The 19013-nt window shown below is 33.9% G+C and overlaps 2 protein-coding genes across 3 annotated transcripts; both read right to left on the bottom strand.

Moving 5' to 3' along the window:
• Positions 1–584: 584 nt before the first annotated feature.
• Positions 585–8046, bottom strand: LOC121267808 (C2 and GRAM domain-containing protein At1g03370-like). Of its 2 annotated transcripts, none has more exons than XM_041171871.1 (9): positions 7022–8039; positions 5172–6386; positions 4601–4783; positions 4153–4436; positions 3940–4056; positions 3499–3758; positions 2162–2324; positions 1511–1783; positions 585–1397 (listed from the first exon to the last, which is right to left on the bottom strand). In XM_041171871.1, the coding sequence occupies exons 1-9, from the start codon at positions 7368–7370 to the stop codon at positions 1206–1208; spliced, it is 3036 nt and encodes a 1011-aa protein (XP_041027805.1). In that variant the 5' UTR covers positions 7371–8039; the 3' UTR covers positions 585–1205. The 2 variants fall into 2 exon arrangements, with proteins under 2 accessions (XP_041027805.1, XP_041027806.1); XM_041171872.1 differs by having other exon boundaries at positions 1362–1397; positions 1489–1783; positions 7022–8046.
• Positions 8047–9330: 1284 nt separating this feature from the next.
• On the bottom strand, positions 9331–14392 carry LOC121268534 (farnesyl pyrophosphate synthase 1-like). Its single transcript, XM_041172847.1, has 12 exons — positions 14238–14392; positions 13491–13515; positions 12996–13111; positions 12604–12690; positions 12397–12513; positions 12226–12314; positions 11787–11838; positions 10674–10769; positions 10240–10284; positions 10051–10140; positions 9894–9965; positions 9331–9697 (listed from the first exon to the last, which is right to left on the bottom strand). Exons 1-12 carry the CDS (start codon positions 14346–14348, stop codon positions 9569–9571), a joined length of 1029 nt encoding a protein of 342 aa, XP_041028781.1. The 5' UTR covers positions 14349–14392; the 3' UTR covers positions 9331–9568.
• Between the last annotated feature and the right edge of the window lie 4621 nt (positions 14393–19013).

Below are 19013 nucleotides of genomic sequence, written 5' to 3'. Positions count from 1 at the left end.
TTATCTTCTTTTTTTTTAAAAAAAATACATATATAGAATTATCACTCGCCCAATAGATATACACGTGATGAGTTTCATTATAATATATAATCATAGAAACAATTATTTGAGTTTTTTTACTAATTTAAGTCGAAAAAAAAAAAACCATTGCTCCTTCTCCTTCTCCTCCTTCTCCTTCTCCTTCTCCTTCTCCTTCTCCTTCTCCTCCTCCTCCTCCTCCTCCTCCTCATAATCCTGATCTATTACGATAAGCATTAGCTTTTAAGTCCTGTTTGGATTGAGAAGTAATCTCAACTCATTTCATCTTATCTCATCTCATCATTACAATTTTGCCAAATTTCTACACAAAATATAATAAACAAATTAACTTTTTCAAATCCTAAAACAATAATAATATTAAAAAATAATATTCTAACAATATTTTATTCAATTTTTAACTTTCATCTCAATTTATCTCATCTAAACTCTCAATCCAAACGGGGGCTTAATTTGTCTTGCTCATGCTGATCAACATCACGACCTTTAGTATTCCATATATGACCTAATTTTTCTGTTCATACAGATATAAATTAATTAAATAAAAGTAAGACATTTAAACTCAAGCTTAATTTCTATGAATATTTACAGAGTTGTAGGATAACGATGCTTCTATCCTTTGTCCAGCACTAAAGCCGTAGCAAACAGCAGAGAGAGCACTTGCATGCAACAAAAACATCATATAGCATGCCAAACATTCTGCAGTACTACTACATAGATACAACATAATTTGTATATACATGAGATGAGGCTACCATCAACAGTCCTATATCTAATTCCACAACTAATTCAAGAAGTTAGTAATGACAAACCCCAATTCTGTACTAATAAAATTTGTACGTCATTTGAGATTCTTCTGCCAATCTACTTACTAAATGGTTACTTACAGAGGAGCAATGGAGATTGGAGAGTCATTCTATCAGACATGTAAAACGAACTCCAATCGATCCGAGTTGTCGAAGATACAAAACTTGCTGCACTAACAGGAAATCAACTTAGAAGGCACTTTGGCTGGGGAAGATTAGGACTTATCATGAAGTCTAGCTTCAGCTTTGGACGAATAAAAAATGGAGAGCATATAGTACTGAAAAAAGATGATGATATAGGAATATCGGCTCTCTCCAATCAAAGTCTGTATCTTGACGTACAAAATGCAGTAAATCCATCCACTATCTAGCAGCAAATTCCCTCTCAACCACGCAGAAGATCGTCTTCAGGCGATCTTGCATATTTTCCAGGATGTCCTTTGTAATCCTTTTCTGATTTTTAGTGCTTTTCAGCCATGCAATTCCAAAAAATACCCGCACCATACAACACTTTGTTTTGGGGGGTAAATCCTCAATTTGGTATCTAAGATGAAGCTGCAAAAGAAGAGAAGACACAGGTCAATCCTGCCTAGCCAATAAAGTCAGCAAAAAATAAGCCGAACATGAAAAATGATTGCAATGGTACATTGAGCAGTCGTGCACCATACGTTGAAATTGTCACCAAGTGGAATTCCATGGAGTGTCATAACCTCCTCAACAAGCCATCCATTCTTATCAGAAAGAGTCGACCTTTGCTGAGTACTTGTCACCTCTCCTCTATAACAGGAAATATTTTTATCAAATTTGTAATGTATGTGCCTCTCGTAGACATCACCTTTTTCCAATTCCCATGGGGTGCAAAAGTAGTTAAGACAACCAGCCTTCTCCATCACTCGATGATCCAATATTCCCCCGCTGAACACCTCCATAAAGAAACTAACCTGAAATCACCGAAAGACAAAATTGATGGTCAGTGGTAAAGAAGGACAGATATAATATTGAAGAAGAAAATGAAAAAGAAGAAAAAATGTGATATGCAAGGGGTTATATGCGCACACATAACTACTCACACACCCACACCCACACCTCCACACACACACACACACACACACACACACACACACACACATCATCTCTAATAGAAATTGAAAAGTTCCAATTTCCTGACTCCTGAGGCACGGGATAGGAAATTGATAAGGCAAAATAACAAGAGATATGTTCCTAAGGAACCACGTTTCAATGCATCTTTATCAAATGGTTATAAAGATATGTTTGGTGGGGGGGGGGGGGGGGGGGAGAGAGAGAGAGAGAGAGCTTACAGGAACAGAGAGAGCAGATGCATAAACCACAGACTTGCTGACATCATCAAGGCTTAAGGAGCTACTCTCATCAGTTTGGATGCTTTTGGCTTTAGATTCTTCAATTATTTGCACCTGCTGCTCAGGACTCAAAGATCTTGCTTTCCATAGAGCCATAATTGTCCTATTGGGCACCATCAAATGTTAAGTCAAAACAGGAGGTCCAATTTTTCTAATATTCTTTTTTTGTTTCTTTCCTTCCAGACGCTATTCTGTTGTTGTTACACAGCATCATTACTAATTAAGTGTGCGTTAATTAGTGTTTAAGTCGTTTTTTTTCACCATTTCAAGACAATGAAAGGATATCAATCGACACAGTATAAGCATGACTTCAGAAATGATATAAAGAATATTCTAACAAGAGAAAAAGGGTGCAGATTGTTTTAAACATGCATCTTCTGGTATCTAACTTTACTGCAAATGTCCCACATAATAGAGCAAGATGAAGAAAGTGGTTCCTAATCATGGCGATCAACAATATGCCCATCAAATGCAAGGGAATTTATGTCAAATGGGTATACAAGAAAGCTCTTTTACAAAATTGTGGCAATTGGGAATAACATGCACATACAATAAGTCTGGAATTGAACAGACCATCATGGCCTAACCCAAAAAAAAAAACAAAAACAAAAAGACAAGAAAACTATCAGGGAGCTACAGAAGGAGGACAATCACAACCTTTTTTTAGGTGGAAAAAAAGCATAATCCTTTTCCTTTCATTAAAATAAAAGTATATTACAAGCTCTCTGGTACAGCAGCAACCACTCACCCAGGAAAATAAGCAAGCAGAAATATAAAATCAATAAAAAAAAAAAATTACTAGGAAGCTGACAGAGATTGAGTGAAGCAAAGTGAGCTGAAGTAGACAATAATACATTTAAAATAAATCCAAAATAAACAGAAATCATCAAAACAGGTACAAGTCCCATAATGCATATCTCAGAAGCATTGGCTTACCTTTGCTGCTGGATTGATTAAAAAAGAAAAAGAAAAGACTGTACCCTTAATGAAGGCATGGTAGAACTTACAGGAAGCACAAATATGACAGTAATATGGCACAAAATCATTAAGAATGGTCAAGTAATGTGCAGCATACACCAAGAAGTGTGCAAGTGAAAAGAAAAAAACGATAGGTCAAGTGTAAGGTGCTTGAACCCAATACAAAAGGCCAGAAAAGACAAAAAAAGAGATATAATCGAACAAAATAAAATTATAGAGCTAAAGAAAAAAATAAGAACTCCACCTTTAACTTAAAGATTTAACATGTTATAATATACGATGCTCTTTTATTTAACTACCTATGTGCTATATTGAAGGACACAAAGGACTGGAAACGGAACTTCAGCCTGCCTTCTTCTTTTGTCTTTGCCCCATGCTGGGCATCCATACCCCTGCCTGGCTGGAGAGTCATGTCAATAATTGGATTGCCCATTGATGATAGAGTAGGTGGAACAATCTGGATATCTTCTATATCCTCCCAAAGGAAAAAGAATTTAGTCTTGTGTCCAAATAAATTTGTATGAAACCCAATTATTCTTGCTGATAGAAATAAGCGACCCTGCACAGAAACAACTGCAAGTTGATGGGATATAACTTTGGAAGCACACATCAGTTAAATTCGTGGAAGGCAAGAATGTCAGCATTTAATTTCTCTAACTTCAGCTTAAAAATTAAAATAGTTTTAAAGAAAGTGTGAAGCCATAAAACTTTTAAGCATGATTCAACCATGGCAACAGCACCTGCAGGGGCATTTTCCGTTTCAGATGACAGGTAAACTCATTAATGAGAAACTCCTCTGGTGGAAGCCCAAAGAGTTTTTGAAAGGCTAAATTTGTTTGAGGAGACCGCACATTCATCTACAAAAGGATTAGTTAAGTTAATAACAACAGAAGTAGACAAACCAAGAAAACTCTTAAGCAATGTGGATCTCCGAAGTATAATTGGCCATGTACCTTCTTCCCCACCTTTTTCTCCATCTTACTCAGATACTCTCTAACAACATTGCCACCTCTACTATTGTCCAAGAAAACTCTTAAGTGAAGCTTGGACCGACATGCCTGAGCTAACTTTCCTTGAAGAGGAATCCACAAATCAGCTAGATCTGATTTATTATATTTCAGAAAATTGATTTCGGCATGTCCCAGAGATGCAATTTCATCAAAAGATCCATCAAAATTATAAACCTCAACGTCCAGGACAGAAGGAAGCTCATCCATAGCATCAAATTCAAATATTTCTGCAAAAAGGAACGTGGTCACAAGAAGAAAAACAATCAGGTTAAAATTCAGATTCAAATTTTGTTTAGACAAATACAATCCAACAACTGTAAGATCAGTGATGTAACGGAATATAACATTTAACAGCCTAAAAAGAACTGATGAAGAAGGAAATGATATTCACCATTCCATTGAGGATCAGATTTTTTAAACTTGATTGAGCTGGTTCTAGTTTTCCCTTTACAAGTAAACACCGCATATGGATCAGAGGACCCACTTGAATCAACAGCTGCTATATTAATTCCTTCAACCAAGGCAACAGTTAGAAACCAGCCATCTCCTTGTGCCTTGATTCCATGATTACTGCCTATTATTGGTTACACAAAATCAAATCAAATCCAAGAAGAAACAATGACATAGAGAGATACAGATGCAAGAGAGTAATTAAAACGGTTTAGGCAGTTGAGACACAGCAGAGGCCTGCAATTCAAAGATCTTCACAATGGAAATAGAATGATTAAAAATGCAGAAACGACAGCAGCACAACTGAAATGGAAACCAAAAAAAAAAAGCATTCGGCTCTCTGCTTCAAGTTGAAATTTACTTTAAATATTATTTAAGAAACATGAACTTTTAGTAAAGACTGACAATACAGCCACCTCAGAGACTCATCTGGAGAGAGAGCAGTGATGCGCTTAAGGGACAAAAACCTGTTGTTTCTAAGTGAAAAGGGCAACTGTCTCAGGTTATACTACCTTTCTTTACTCTGGCCTGCATGAAACGCAAAATCATCCTCAGTAGCCGTTCACCTTGAAGAACCACAACACTGCAGACTATGAACTCAGAAATTGAATCTGGCAAGTCAAGCCAAAAGAACTCGAGCCCTTGAATTGCGCTGGGTCTAGCCAGCCAGATGTGGACAAGCACATACAATCCCATACAAATTGAAGAAACTACAGTAAAATTAGCAAAATGCTGAACAGCTAGCTTCCAATCTGACGGGGATTTCACCTGCAGTGATGCCAAAACCTGTTCCTTATTCGACCCAAGTGCCTTCGAGCCAACTGGATTAACACTTTCAGATAATAAACTGGCAAACTGCTCAAAGCTCTCCTTTATACCTTGACGGGCTCCATTTTCTATTATTCCCTTCATCATGGTGCCTTGTAGAAAATTCATTCGCCAGGATACTATCAAATGGGAAGATTGTTCTCCTGACAGAAGCTCAGGCCCAGGTGTAATGCAGTAGAGCACTTCTGCCTTAAAGTTGCGTCCGTACATGATATCGGGAGTGCTCACGCTTGCCAAAACAGCAAAAACCTTCCCATCAGCTTTCAGATACATTTGCTCCTCAGTGGCTTTGACAGCCTTGATTACTTTAGTTGCAGCCTTAGTGTAAGTAACTACTCTTTTCAAACTCTCAACATTTTCAAATTTCCAAGGTCCTAATTGCAGTTCTGTAGATCCCTGCAGGTCTGCTAATAATTTGTTAAACCTTGAATCAGGTGAGAATAGTAGAGAGTTCAGGTCTGGAGGTGCAATCTGATACAATTGGTCAAGAACCACACCTCCAGGTAAATTTTTCGGAATTTCATTTCCATGATCCCTCGACTCCATTTTCCTCATCAATTCTTCAAACGTATCAGAAGAAGACTTATCCTCAGACTTGTTCTCATAAACCTCAGGTCCAGAAGTTTCAGGTGGCTTCGATGCCAAAGCAGCTGTGTCAGAATGTTTGTTAAAAATCTGAGCAATTCTGTCGGCAATGGAGTTCTGCATACAAGACTTGTCTTCCATAGAGGATGCAATTTCTTCTACTCTCAATGAAGAAGGTGAGTCAAGTGGGCCACTGGAAGACGACTCAATTGTTTCATCTGCATGCTTTCTCCCTAGCAACCCATGAACACCACTACCATTCAAATCCAAGGATGAATTGTTTTGAGGGAAATATATTGTGAGAAGAATTTCACCTGTAGGAAAATATCATGAAAATTACAATTTCTTCAAGTAAATAAACGACCACCTACAGGCTACAAGAATACACAACCATGTTAGGATCGGAATAATTAACTACAGATCATGGAATTAAAATCCTTATTCCAATCCCGAAATCAAAGGATTGCGGCTGACAGCAAAGACCAATCTGTCTCATTAAGATAGAACAAAGTACAATAGGCACATAAAATTAACTAATGGAATCCAAATTGTTAACTCAAAACCACAGAATGAAATTATCATATTCAGGACAATATCAGTGATGCAACTAAAACTTCCTCAACAAAAACAGGAAAACACATAACGGAAGCACCTATACTACTCCAATGCTCTATTTTGTACAGGGTTTTGCTTCCTACCCTAATGGGAGCTTTTAAATAAAAATTTTGTGATGTTAAATAAGCTCACAAACTCCACAAATAGACAAACTCAGCTTTAAAACAAGCATGGCAACTTACTTACAAGAAGAAAGGAAAAACTCAAGCACCTAATTAGGGATAAAACTAAACAAACGTGGGAAATAGCATTACCACAAACATAGCAATATAAATAAAAGAAGAAAGAGAAGAACTTAAAACACACGAATTAGCAAAAAAAAATGAAGCATTACCACAGTCCTTGTTCTTGGATCTCTCACTCTTTGGTTGCAGAGAATGCCAAGCAGGACCAAGCCACTTGTCTTCGGACTCAAAGATCCGGGAAACCGGCATCTTGAGCTGCCCAACAAAGTCGTCGTTGGTGTACTTGTCTTCGTCCAAAACGGAGAAGAGTAGCTCCTCATTCAAGTTGTCGACCTGGAAACCGAATTCCTCGCCCCACTGGGGATTCAAGCTCTTCTTCACCACTTTGGTCCTTACCTTCTGCTTCCCTAGCTGTAACCACACGTACGGATCACTGAACCCGTTCAGGTCCATTGCCGGCAAATTCCGAGCCTCGATTACACGCACCGAAAGATTCATTCCCTTTTTGTATGTAAGATCAAGAAGAAAATCTATGGACTTGCTACGGGTAAGAGAGATTATATGGGTTAATGTAGGATTTGAGTTTTCTTCGTTAGGGCTAAAACTCAAAAGCAGACTCTAAAAAAGATGGAAACTGTAGGAAAAATTGTAGTATTTTTGCGCGTATTGCTGCGAAAATCGTCGAGTCTGATCATTAAAACTGGCGTTGATTAGAGTATAAGAGATTTAAATATATTCAAATCTCTTATACTCTAACAATTTGAAAGTGAATATAACAATGAATTGAACAAAAATGAAGATTTCAGAAACAAATAACAGAAAATTTGGGATGAAAAACCCAAGAAACCAGCTAAGATAATTGGACTTGCAGAGAGTATAGAGAAAACTTTGGACCACCCAGAATGGATAAGTTTTGGGAGAGATAGTGATTGAACTTGTAGAAAGCTCTGCAACTTTACTCTGCTTTCTCAGTCCGTCCCTCATTTGTATGTCGGAATTCTTGACTTTCTTAGCTCTGTTCGTACTGCGTTTGGTTAAATCATTGGGAATCCGGGATTTGGCATTGGAATCAAACATTAATCCCACGTTAACGATTAGTTCATGCTTCAACTCTTCTTTTCTTTAATGTTTTTGTCAAATCCCACTTGAATCTCATTGGATTCAGCAAAATCTTATTATATCCCTATGAGGAGTTTGCAATTCATTATTATAATTTTTTTAAATTTTAATATAAAATATAATAAATAATTTAATTTTTTTAAATTTTAAAATAATAATAATATTAAAAAATAATATTCTAACAATATTTTATCATCACAACTCAACTCAACTCAACTCACTTCAACATCCACACACACCCTGAATTAATTAGGAAGAAACTCACTTCCTAATTCATAATATCATAAGATCTTTGTGCTGCAATCATCTTCAAACCTTTGTTTTTTAGTAATTTAAGCTGAGTGAGAGAAGATATGAAAATGGAGCATCATCAAACGTCTACGCACATGATAGTAGAGGGTGCATGACTTCATAAACGTAAAAGAAATTTTATAAAAATAAACTCATAAATTGATATGATTTTATATAATCCGTTAAGTCTATTTTATAATAAAAATAACTCTACAATCTAATTTACCACGCAAACTAGGTCAATTTAAAAGTTTATTTTTATATAATCATTCTATGATTAAAGTATGTCTCTTAAGCTTGGTTTGGGTAGTGAGAATATTTGAGAAGTATTGAGAATATTTGTGAATAGTAGTAAAAAAATAATAAAAAAGTAATAATAAAATATTAAAAAGTAGGTGAAAAGTAATGAATAGTAGAAAAGTAAGTAAAAAGTAATAATAAAGTAAAGAATAATAGTAAAAGTATATCAAGTACTCTCACTTGCCAAACACACCCTTAACTAATATAATCCATCTTACCTTTTTTTTATTCAGCAAAAACAAAAACAAAAAAAACTAATATAATAAATCTTTTTTTTCCATATTAACTAGTTCCCATTTTTTTGGTTCTCTATGTTCTAATTTATATTTATATTTATAATCTTATTATAAAGCTGCTTAAATGCAACCTTTTCAATTACTGATATAATGAATAAAACAGAGAGAGAAAGAAAAGTGAATTGACTAGTTAAGTATGTCAATGAATCATAAAGTAGTTTTCAATTAATTGCCAAGTCTCATTAATCACAATTATTTTATTATAAAATAGATTTAATAAAATCATATCAATTTATAATATTATTTTTTAATAATTTATTTGTAGCAGTAGCTCTCTTGATGAACTGGTCAGGTGCAAAATGTCCCAAGTTCCAAAGAAGAAGAAAAATGAAATGATTACCTTTCCTTTCTGGGTACAAACTACATGAACGATGTCCTAAAGCAGTCAACCTCACTCAGCTACATCGAGGCATTGATTGTAAAGGCTCAAAAAACCAAATGCCAAGGTGAGGTTGGTATTTAAGGCATTCACTGATGGCTAATATTAATTGAAAATACAAAAATCATAGATGTTTATTTGGAAGTGGAAATCAAACTAAGCAAAACCAGCAGCAAGAAAATTGTTTACAAGAATATAATGCAAAGAGATTATTAATCCTTTTTAATGGGAAACATAGAGATACAAATCAGTATTAAAGGCTGAGACCATTCTGGCATGCATCTTCCAACCTTTCTCTCTCTCAACCGACTCTATTTTTGCCTCTGGTATATTTTATCCAAGAATGACTTCAACACTGCCTGAACTGCTTTGCTCGGATGAGCTTCAATAGAGGCTGTCAACTTCTCGTAGCTCTTGCGCTCGTACTCAGCAAATACACCCTATCAAGTTGGGATTAGAGAAAATAAAGATCATGGACAAACAAAAAATTTAATGATCAAACACCATAGATTAAAATAAACAATCCAATGAGTAAGATTGAGTTCCTGGATACGAGAAAAGCAAGCAAAAACATATTTTTGTTACCCTTTAATGATTTAGTTGTATATTTTAATAAGGAGTTACTTTAAGAGGTACCTGAAGATCAAGCTCTTTGTAGAGAGCCTTTACTTTTGCGACATTGGCTGGGGCTGGTTTCCCGTAGTTCTCCTGGAAACAAACATTCAAAGACCAAGTCAATCTCAATGTTGATAAGGAAAGGAAGACAAAAGGTATTAGGAAAGTTCCCTCTTACATGTAGCATTTTCTTTTGTTCCTCGTTGCTTAGCTCCAATGCTTTTACCACCAACCAAGAACACTTGAAATCTTCAATGTCTGTTCCGATCTGATGGCGGAAAGGACCCAAGTAAACCACGAATTATGCGAATGGACCGGGAGTTCAATTAAATAAAAATATGGATAAACACATCATTCTGAGTCTCACCTTGCCAATTGTTTCAGGATCTCCAAAGCAATCTAAATAATCATCCTACAAATAGAAGAAAAGAATTGAGATTGACAAGAGAGGTTCATCTGAGCAAGAAATGTTATACCAGCACACACATTTCAAAATGGCAGAATTAACCACAGTTCAGTGATTCTATAATAACAAAATAAAAACAAACATGAAAATGAGGGACAAAATCACTAAGCTGATAGGGTTTTCATTATTCATTGTTATATGGAGTTCACAAGGTTTATATCACTTCAACTAAAACAATCATGTTTGTTGCAACTTTCAAATTAGTTATGAATATACTGTCCTCAAGCCCAAAAGGTCAGATGTTTTTTAATCCAACAGTTTATTTCTAAGTTTCCAACAAATGCTCTGGAGAGAAAAGCCAAACTACAATTTGTATATGCTTATCAACAATTTACCTGTACTTGAAAGTAGACCCCCATATCAACAAGAATATTCTTCACATCAATATGGTTGTCCAGATTCTCACCCGACATAACCAATGCACATGCAACCTGAGTAGATTCATGGAATTCAAACAGCAAGTCGTCAACCAAATTGCAACCTTTAAATGCGCAAGAACAAGTTAAGACCTATGTATCAGATGTCATTGCAAGAGTGTATAGTACTATGATATAGTTACTACACCAAAACACAAAATGGTAACGACATGTTTTTCAAAGACATCAAATATTTAGTCAATGTAGCTTTGCAAAAAGGTCATAGAAGTCAACATGCAGAGGAACATGGAGCTAGTGTTATATTGAACATCAGATACAAGGTATATGGGGATAAGACAGGCAATGTCAAAACGGGCACAGAGATGCGAACTATTGTTATTAAAATATAATTTAAATAATTAAATTTACCTCTTTCCATTAGCTTAAGTTTTTTAGATAAGTGGTGATTTAACATGGTATTAAAGTACATGAAGGTAATGCTCCTGCGGATTATCTGGCAAAAATGGGTGCTCATGGTTCTACTCAGGTTTGGAGATCGCTTCTGCAGGTTCCCAGGTATCTTAGAGGCTTGATTTGTACAGATAAATTGTCCTTTTCTTATTTGCATCTTTGTTATTGTTAATGGTTTTATTTTTGTATTTGGCCAATTTTAGTTCAAAAGTTGTGGTTGATGGGTAATAATTTTTCATTGTAATGTCCTGTAACCACGGTATTCCTCCACCATAAGTGAGGGTTTATCAATAAAGAATGGAGGTTCCATTAAAAAAAAATGGTATTAAAGTAGAGGTCATGAGTTCAACCACTAACTCCATACTTCATCCTATTAATTAAATATTTTACACGTTGGGCCTACTTGCAGATGAACGTGGCCCACACATGAGAGAGAGTATCAGAATATGTAAATAAATAATTAGATTTATCTCTTCTCTTTAGTTTAAGCCTTTAGGACAAGTGATGATTTAACAATTATTATGTCTACAAAGAAAACTCAACAATGAAAGAAGATCACTAATAATCCAGTTAATGCATGTTGCAATGTGTGCTTTCATCACGATAAGTAATTATACCCACCGAAAGGTAAAATGAGTAATAGGCAGTCTTGTACTGAACGATGCGGCGGTGACTGCATCACAGGTCAATCAGTTAGTAACAACATATACATACAAAACAAATCACAGGACTTGCAATTATGATTATGCTGTCTAAAGCAAGACAGATGGATCCGTCACTGTACTGAAAAGCATCAATTCCTAATATGAAATTTGTCAATATCATGCATGACATGGAGACTTTCTTCACAGATTTCATGTTTAGTTTTCTTGTGGAAATCTAAACCAGGCTTAATGACTTATTTGATAGGATAAACCAGGCATAGTGACTCCCTTGCTGAGGCAGAAATCAGTGTGCATAGTATGGATGGCCTAGAAGTTTCATCTGGGTAAGTTATTTATCTTGAGCAAAAAGATGCAGACATCATTTTCTTAGCGGATCTTTCATAATTTAAACTCACAGTAACAAAGTGTATTTGGACAGATCTTTTTCTCCTTCAATAGTAGTAATCAAATCTATCATCTGTCCTGAAGCGGTCTGAAATTCCACCTATGTAAAGTACAACATAACTGAAATTTTAGCATAACAATTAAATGAGAGCTAACAAAGGAAATCTGTAAATGTCTATTACCTCATTAAACAAATCGAGCAGATCTACATAGTAGCGTTTGTTCCTGAAGTGTTTCCTAAGAATCCTGGGGATATGGTTTCGAAGAAGAACCCCATCATTTGTAGCAATCAGACCAACCTAGAACATACCAATAACCCAAGTTAATCTTCTTCACCTATAATGACAGCCACAAGAAGCCAGAGCATGTTCAGTACTGTTGGCACAAACCTTTGGCACTCTGTACCAGCAAGGTTGACCACGCCGTGTGTGAGAGCTATCCATAATGTCGTCAAGAACAAGAAAATATGCTTGAAGCTGCAAATGTTATTGTCACTAAATGATTAGTTACTACGTAGTGTACCTGAAGAATGCTGAAACATTTACACAGATGAGATAAAAGTAGAAAGTTAAATAAAACATTATTAGAATATAATTTCTTAATATTATTTTTGTTTTGAGATTTGAAAAAATTGAATTGCTTATTATATTTTGTGTGCGAGTTTGGAAAAGTTGTAATAATGATATGAGATAAGACGGTTTGGTTTGTGTAACCAAGCCAGGCCTTAGTGATTCATCTACATAAAGAACCTTTGACTAGGAGAGGTTTAAGATTGACATACCCATTCGATACACCAACCAAGAGCACTAGCAAGAAAAAATTCATCTTCAGTTAATTCCTTTCCTTCTTTCAGCAGTTTGTAGCTGTCAATAACGGACAACCCCCTGTTTAACTTCCCTGAAAGATAAGTATAATCCATAGATCTTAGTCTGTTTCTTGAAAAAAAACAAAGTGTTTTCTTATTTCGCTGCGATTTAATTTCCTTTCATGGTAAGTTTAAGAAACACTCAAGCCTCATTTGTTTTCGCCGATGAGATGAGATGAGTTGAGATAAAAATTGAAAATTGAATAAAATATTGTTAGAATATATTTTTTTAATATTATTTTTGTTTTGAGATTTGAAAAAGTTGAATTGTTTATTTTATTTTGTGTAAGAATTTGAAAAAGTTGTAATGATTAGATGAGATGAGAATGGTTGTGAAAATAAATGAGGCCAATTTACATAGAAATACATAGAAAACTGTTCAACAAATTTACAGGTATGCTCAATTCTTACCTCCAGGCACATTGTAGTCCAGCATCTGAAATAGAGAGAATTAACAATGGTCAGGAAACCAACAAGAAGCCACATAAATTTAAGAACTGACTCGTGCACCCGCACTCACACTCAAGAAAGAGAGTTTAATCATGAGAAACTGTGAACTTAGATATAATTTTAAATGAGATCCACAAATAGAAAGTTTCTTATTAGGAATGGTTATAAAATCCGACAACAATTTTTAAGAGATAAAGAACAAAGGGAACTAACTCTTTAGCTTTCATTGGGTGCATCTTTGTCCACGACTACCTTCAGAACAGATTTTGTATGGTTTTAAGTTTAACCACCATAATAACAGTAAAGTGGAATCTTCATGAAAGCGGAGCTCCAATGAAAACAAAAACTAGCTGTACAATAATCACTGAACACAGCTTAACCATTTCACAGTTTTCCATTCTTTTGATGGGAGAGCAAATCTATAACCTTTGACTCTGTCAGCCTGATCTCTTTTCATTCTTTCGTAGGATAAAAGTCTACTTAGTCTTTCTTGTATTAGTTATTCGGCATTTATGTTTGGAAACAAGAAACGCAGAGAAGCTAAAAGGACAATAGCAATCAAATAATCGGAGTAAACAACCAATCCGAACGAAAAAAAGCTTAAATTCTTCAGCACTAATGCGACAGAGCATTACGAAGAGCTGGAAGGATGAGAAAGCAAAATGATGATAAAATGAGAAGGAAGATGAGATGGAAAATTCGACGTACCCGCTCAACCCATTGCCGAGAATCATCGGTCCATTCGAAATCAGGGTCTTCAAGGAGCTCCGATTTCAGGACGGAGTATACTTTCAGAAAGGTTGACTTCGGATCCGCCATTGACACCCAAGCAGAGCTTTCAGAGAGAGAGAGAGCAGTAAAGAGTGCTGATGGTTTTATAACAGGAATGAACTTCAGAACAGAATTATAATTGGGACAAGAGTTCATATAAATTTCGAAGGTTGCCATTATTTATTAAGAATATTTTGTAGACCCTTTCCCTAATTTATTGAGGGCAACGATGGCGATGGATCAGATGGCTGCACGAATCAATAGCCTTTAATCAAAGCAATTAAGATATAAAATATCCTTTTTTTATGAGTGATAAAATGGAAAATAATGTGTACAATATTAGAATGGATCTATATATTTATATATATAATTACAATCTAAGAGTATTACTAGTGAATTCAATAAAATTTAATCAAAATTTAGTTAGAAAATTCACTTTTATAAATTTATCTAGTCACTTTTTATTAATATTAAATAACAGCTCTTCAAATCTATCATTATTCTATTAAAATATTAATTTTGATCTTTTTATTTATTTTAATTCTAATTATAATTTGAATATTTATTTGTTATTAAAAAAATATACATTAATTTTCTAATGTTCATATTATTTCTAACGGATATACTTTTCTAACTGGTTTTTTTTTTCAACGGTCATATATTCACAATTAATATATTTTTTCTACAGTATTTTTACACGGGAGGAACATCAGACAGTTGGAAAAGAACTGTTTATAGTGAAAATAATATTTAGCTAACCCAAGGGACTAGCCAGATTTGGCCAGTGAATAAATTTTGGGTTAAATTTACTATTAATTTGTTAAGTCCATTATAATAGATTTTTATACAAATTAACTAAACTTCGATTAAAATTTAGCTAAATTGAATTCACTATTAGTACTATAATGTAATCTAATACCCTTATTTATTAATAGTAAGGGGCCTAGGGCAGTATTGTAGTTTAAAAGGTAAGTTGAGGTCACAAGCGAATAAAGGCGAAAAGGATGCTACTCTCCTAGTCCGGCTTGCTGTACTTTGAAAAAATCAAACGTACAAAAGATGGACAATGACACGTGGCGCTATTTAATTGAGTCGCCTCTTGTTTTTTTCCATCCATATTGTCTTTCCGGCCTGAAATTTGATCACTTTCACACGCGACTAATGTTGTTAATGTTGACTGATGGAGCTACAATCTGGTGGATCAGAGTCCAACTGAACAATCTCCAATCCTACGGTTGATATTAGTCCGGTAGATTTGTAATTGAAGTAGGATAGAAGTCAAAGGATAAAAATTCAAAGCCAGCCAGCCATCAAAATTCAAAGCTTTTGAATTGCAGGAATCCCCATTTCACACGGTTCGTTCGTTCGTTCAAAGTCACGCAGTCAATCTTAAAAAAAAATGAGAAAACTCTCATTTGATCGCCCAAATTGACCGCGGGTCATAAATTTTTTTTTTTTTTACTTAATAATTAAAGAATTGATTTTAAGTGTATTGATATATTTTTTTATTTTTTAAAAATATTTAAATATATTAAAAAAATGTGAAAAAAAAAATGATGGGCTTACCGCCCAGCTGTAAAAGTGGGGTGGCATAGTAGCCCCACTCTAAAAAAATTTACAGCCTAGAGGCTAATAAATACTGCTTATTCTTTCTAAAAAAATAGAGTTTATTGTTAAAATATTAATAATTTTGATGTGAATTCATATTCTTCACTTTTTTAAAAAAGAATGTCCCGGATTTGAGAACTCTATAATTGTAAATATGATTTCTTTATCTCCTAAACAATTAGGCCCCATTTAGGCCTCGTTTGTTTTCAGAAAACATCTTATCTCATCTCATCTCATCTCACTTCATTATTACAATTTTTCTAAATTCTCACACAAAATAAAATAAACAATTCAACTTTTTCAAATCTCAAAATAAAAATAATATTAAAAAATATATTCTAACAATATTTTATTCAACTTTTTAACTTTAATCTCATCTCATCTCTGAAAACAAACGAGCCCTAAAAAATGGCCTCATCTCATATAAAAATGGTCTCATCTCATCAGTACAATTTTTTCAAATTCCTACATAAAATATAATAAAAAATTCAGTTTTTTCAAATTTTAAAATAATAATAATATTAAAAAATAATATTCTAACAATATTTTATTCAATTTTCAACTTTCATTTAAAGTCATCTCATCTCATCTTACTATCCAAAGCTATCTCATCTCAACTTTTAATTTTGGATGGTGAGTTGAGATGAGATGAGTTGAGATGAAAGTTGAATAAAATATTGTTAGAATATTATTTTTTAATATTATTATTATTTTAAAATTTAAAAAAGTTAAATTTTTTATTGTATTTTATGTCAAAATTTGTGAAAATTATAATAATGAGATAAAATGAAATGAAATGGATTAAGAGTATTTCTCAATCCAAATTAAGCATGATTTGACTAACTATAGTCTGGTTTTTCCTTTGCTTTGGTAAACTTTTTGCTTATATTTACAGAGACTTGGGACTTGGGAGCTAGTGTGTTTGGAAATACAAATATTCTTAAATATTTCTTTTTTTTTTTAAATTATTAATCAAATAAAAAAATACTTTTTAATTTTAAATCCTCAACTTTTTATCTATTTATTATCTAATCATTACAATTTTTTCATACAAAAAAGAAAAAATAATACAACTTTTTCAAATTTTAAAATAAAAATTATATTAAAAAATTATATTCAAACAATTTTTAACTTTATAATATTTTCATTCAATTTTTTCTTCTTCATCATTTCTCAAAACCTAATATAATATCTTAACTTAAACTATTTCACTATTATTTATAGATATTCTAAAATATTCTAAATATCTAAACGAGTCATAAATCTGCACTAGATGGTCACCCATGACCCAACATCACCCATGCCCGCACCAATGAAATCACCGCGGCCATCATGTTCCACCACCCGGCCCGTTCTAATCGAAATCTCGTTTTGATTAACACGTGTGAAAAAACCCATCGTCGAGCACCTCCACAACTCCGCCATGCACCTTTGTGCATTACTTTTTCCGGAGTTCCATGCTCTTCATTTCAATAACATGGGTTGGTTGTTCTACAACATTTTATCTCAATCGGATATTTCAAAGTACAATTCATATCGATCCATTACAAGATTTCTCTAAAAAATATTCTACAAGCTGGTGATAGATTCTTGGCTTCACCCTAGAAATACGGGATCGGCCCTTTTTAGCATTACCTAGTTGTTGGTTTTAATTTTTCTCTTAATTTTTAGGGTATTTGTTAGGGTTTTCGTATCTCACTGTTGTACTACCTTTTAGTTTGACAAGAATATTGCTTTGCTTATTCAAACAGATAAGGATATTGTTCAATTATTTCAAATATTCCACATTGAAAAGACAAGGAAACTTTTAGTAGTTTATAAGTGAATGAGTTTCACTATACATAAAATAAAACACAAGGATAGACACACAATAGTAATGTCACCCAGTGTAAAGCACTGACTGCACACATGTGCGCACGCACACGACGCATAGATGCATTGACTCTTTAGACAGACGTACGCATCGTCGCAAGTGATGAAAATTTTTACTTAAACAAAATGATGTATTCTTTCTTCTTTTTTGACATTTATTGCTAACTGTTAGTTACAGTTGTTTCTACACCTTTTTAACTAGTAACTGTTTCATTTAAAGTCAAATTGAAACATTGTAACTACTGCTATTGCACTATTTGTTCAATGGTTTAGTGTTCAGAATTTACAATTTGCACACTATATAAACAATGTTGTATCCTAAGGACATATTTGCCATATTCTCTTTTGTAGAATTTTGTATGAGTGAGAGGCAATATTTGTCTAAGAGACAGATTAACAATCGCCTCATTGTATATCATTTGCAATCTCTGTTTACTATTCTTATTTTTCCTAATAGATACATGTATGAGAAAATATAAATCTGGCTTGATTTGGACAGTGAGTTGAGATGAGATGAGGTGAGTTGAGATGATTTGTGAAGAGTAGTGAGATATTTGAGTTGAGATTAGATGAGTTAAAAATGATTTGAGTTAATGTTTTATTGGATTTTGATAAATGAGTGAGAAAAAGTTGAATAAAAATATTATAAAGTTAAAATATTTTTATAATATAATTTTTATTTTGGATTTGAAAATGTTGAATTGTTTTTTGTGTTTTGTAAGAAAGTTTGAAAAATTTCTAATAATTAAGTAATGATTAGAAGAAAAAGTTGAAGATTTAAAATTGAAAATTGTTTGTATTTGTGGTGTTTGGATATTGAAATAAGATGGAATGAGATGAGATGAGATGTAAGCATCTCTCTATCCAAACTAGGCCTAAGTCTCATTGTTACAGTTGACATAATGATCAGGCACAAACCCATTAACTTAATTAGCTATTGGATTGAGCACATAGGTTCCATAATATCTCAACTCCTCTCTTCAATCTTTCATCAATGCGAATTAGATTCTCTTCCACATGAACTACTTGAAGAGACAAGTCTTGCAGACAAAACTCTGTTATGCTCTCACAATCTGCCTTCCTTAGCTATTCAACCAAAAGTCTTGTAGCTGACTTAGCTACTCAACCAAAAGAACCTAGAACATACAAGCACTTTGTGATCCAAAATGGTAGCAGGCCATGCAAAAAGAAATTGATGTGCTTCATGCAAATAGGGCGCGGACTTTGGTGCCC

Source organism: Juglans microcarpa x Juglans regia, chromosome 5S, assembly GCF_004785595.1.
Source record: "Juglans microcarpa x Juglans regia isolate MS1-56 chromosome 5S, Jm3101_v1.0, whole genome shotgun sequence".
Taxonomy (NCBI): domain Eukaryota; kingdom Viridiplantae; phylum Streptophyta; class Magnoliopsida; order Fagales; family Juglandaceae; genus Juglans; species Juglans microcarpa x Juglans regia.
Note: the sequence above shows the minus strand (reverse complement) of the source record. Positions and strands in the feature narration are given on the sequence as shown.

What these genes read in the sequence shown, in the direction of transcription:
- LOC121267808 (XM_041171871.1), bottom strand. Translation starts at nt 7,370, where the DNA reads ATGAATCTTTCGGTGCGTGTAATCGAGGCTCGGAATTTGCCGGCAATG. An exon ending in ATCCAAGAACAAGGACTGTG is followed by an intron (nt 6,387 to 7,021) that starts GTAATGCTTCAT and finishes ATTTTCCTACAG; the next exon opens with GTGAAATTCTTCTCACAATA. An exon ending in TCCTTCAATATAGCACATAG is followed by an intron (nt 2,325 to 3,498) that starts GTAGTTAAATAA and finishes GGTGCCCAATAG; the next exon opens with GACAATTATGGCTCTATGGA.
- LOC121268534 (XM_041172847.1), bottom strand. Translation starts at nt 14,348, where the DNA reads ATGGCGGATCCGAAGTCAACCTTTCTGAAAGTATACTCCGTCCTGAAA. An exon ending in TGCTCGATTTGTTTAATGAG is followed by an intron (nt 12,315 to 12,396) that starts GTAATAGACATT and finishes TACTTTACATAG; the next exon opens with GTGGAATTTCAGACCGCTTC. An exon ending in ACAAAGAGCTTGATCTTCAG is followed by an intron (nt 9,698 to 9,893) that starts GTACCTCTTAAA and finishes CCAACTTGATAG; the next exon opens with GGTGTATTTGCTGAGTACGA.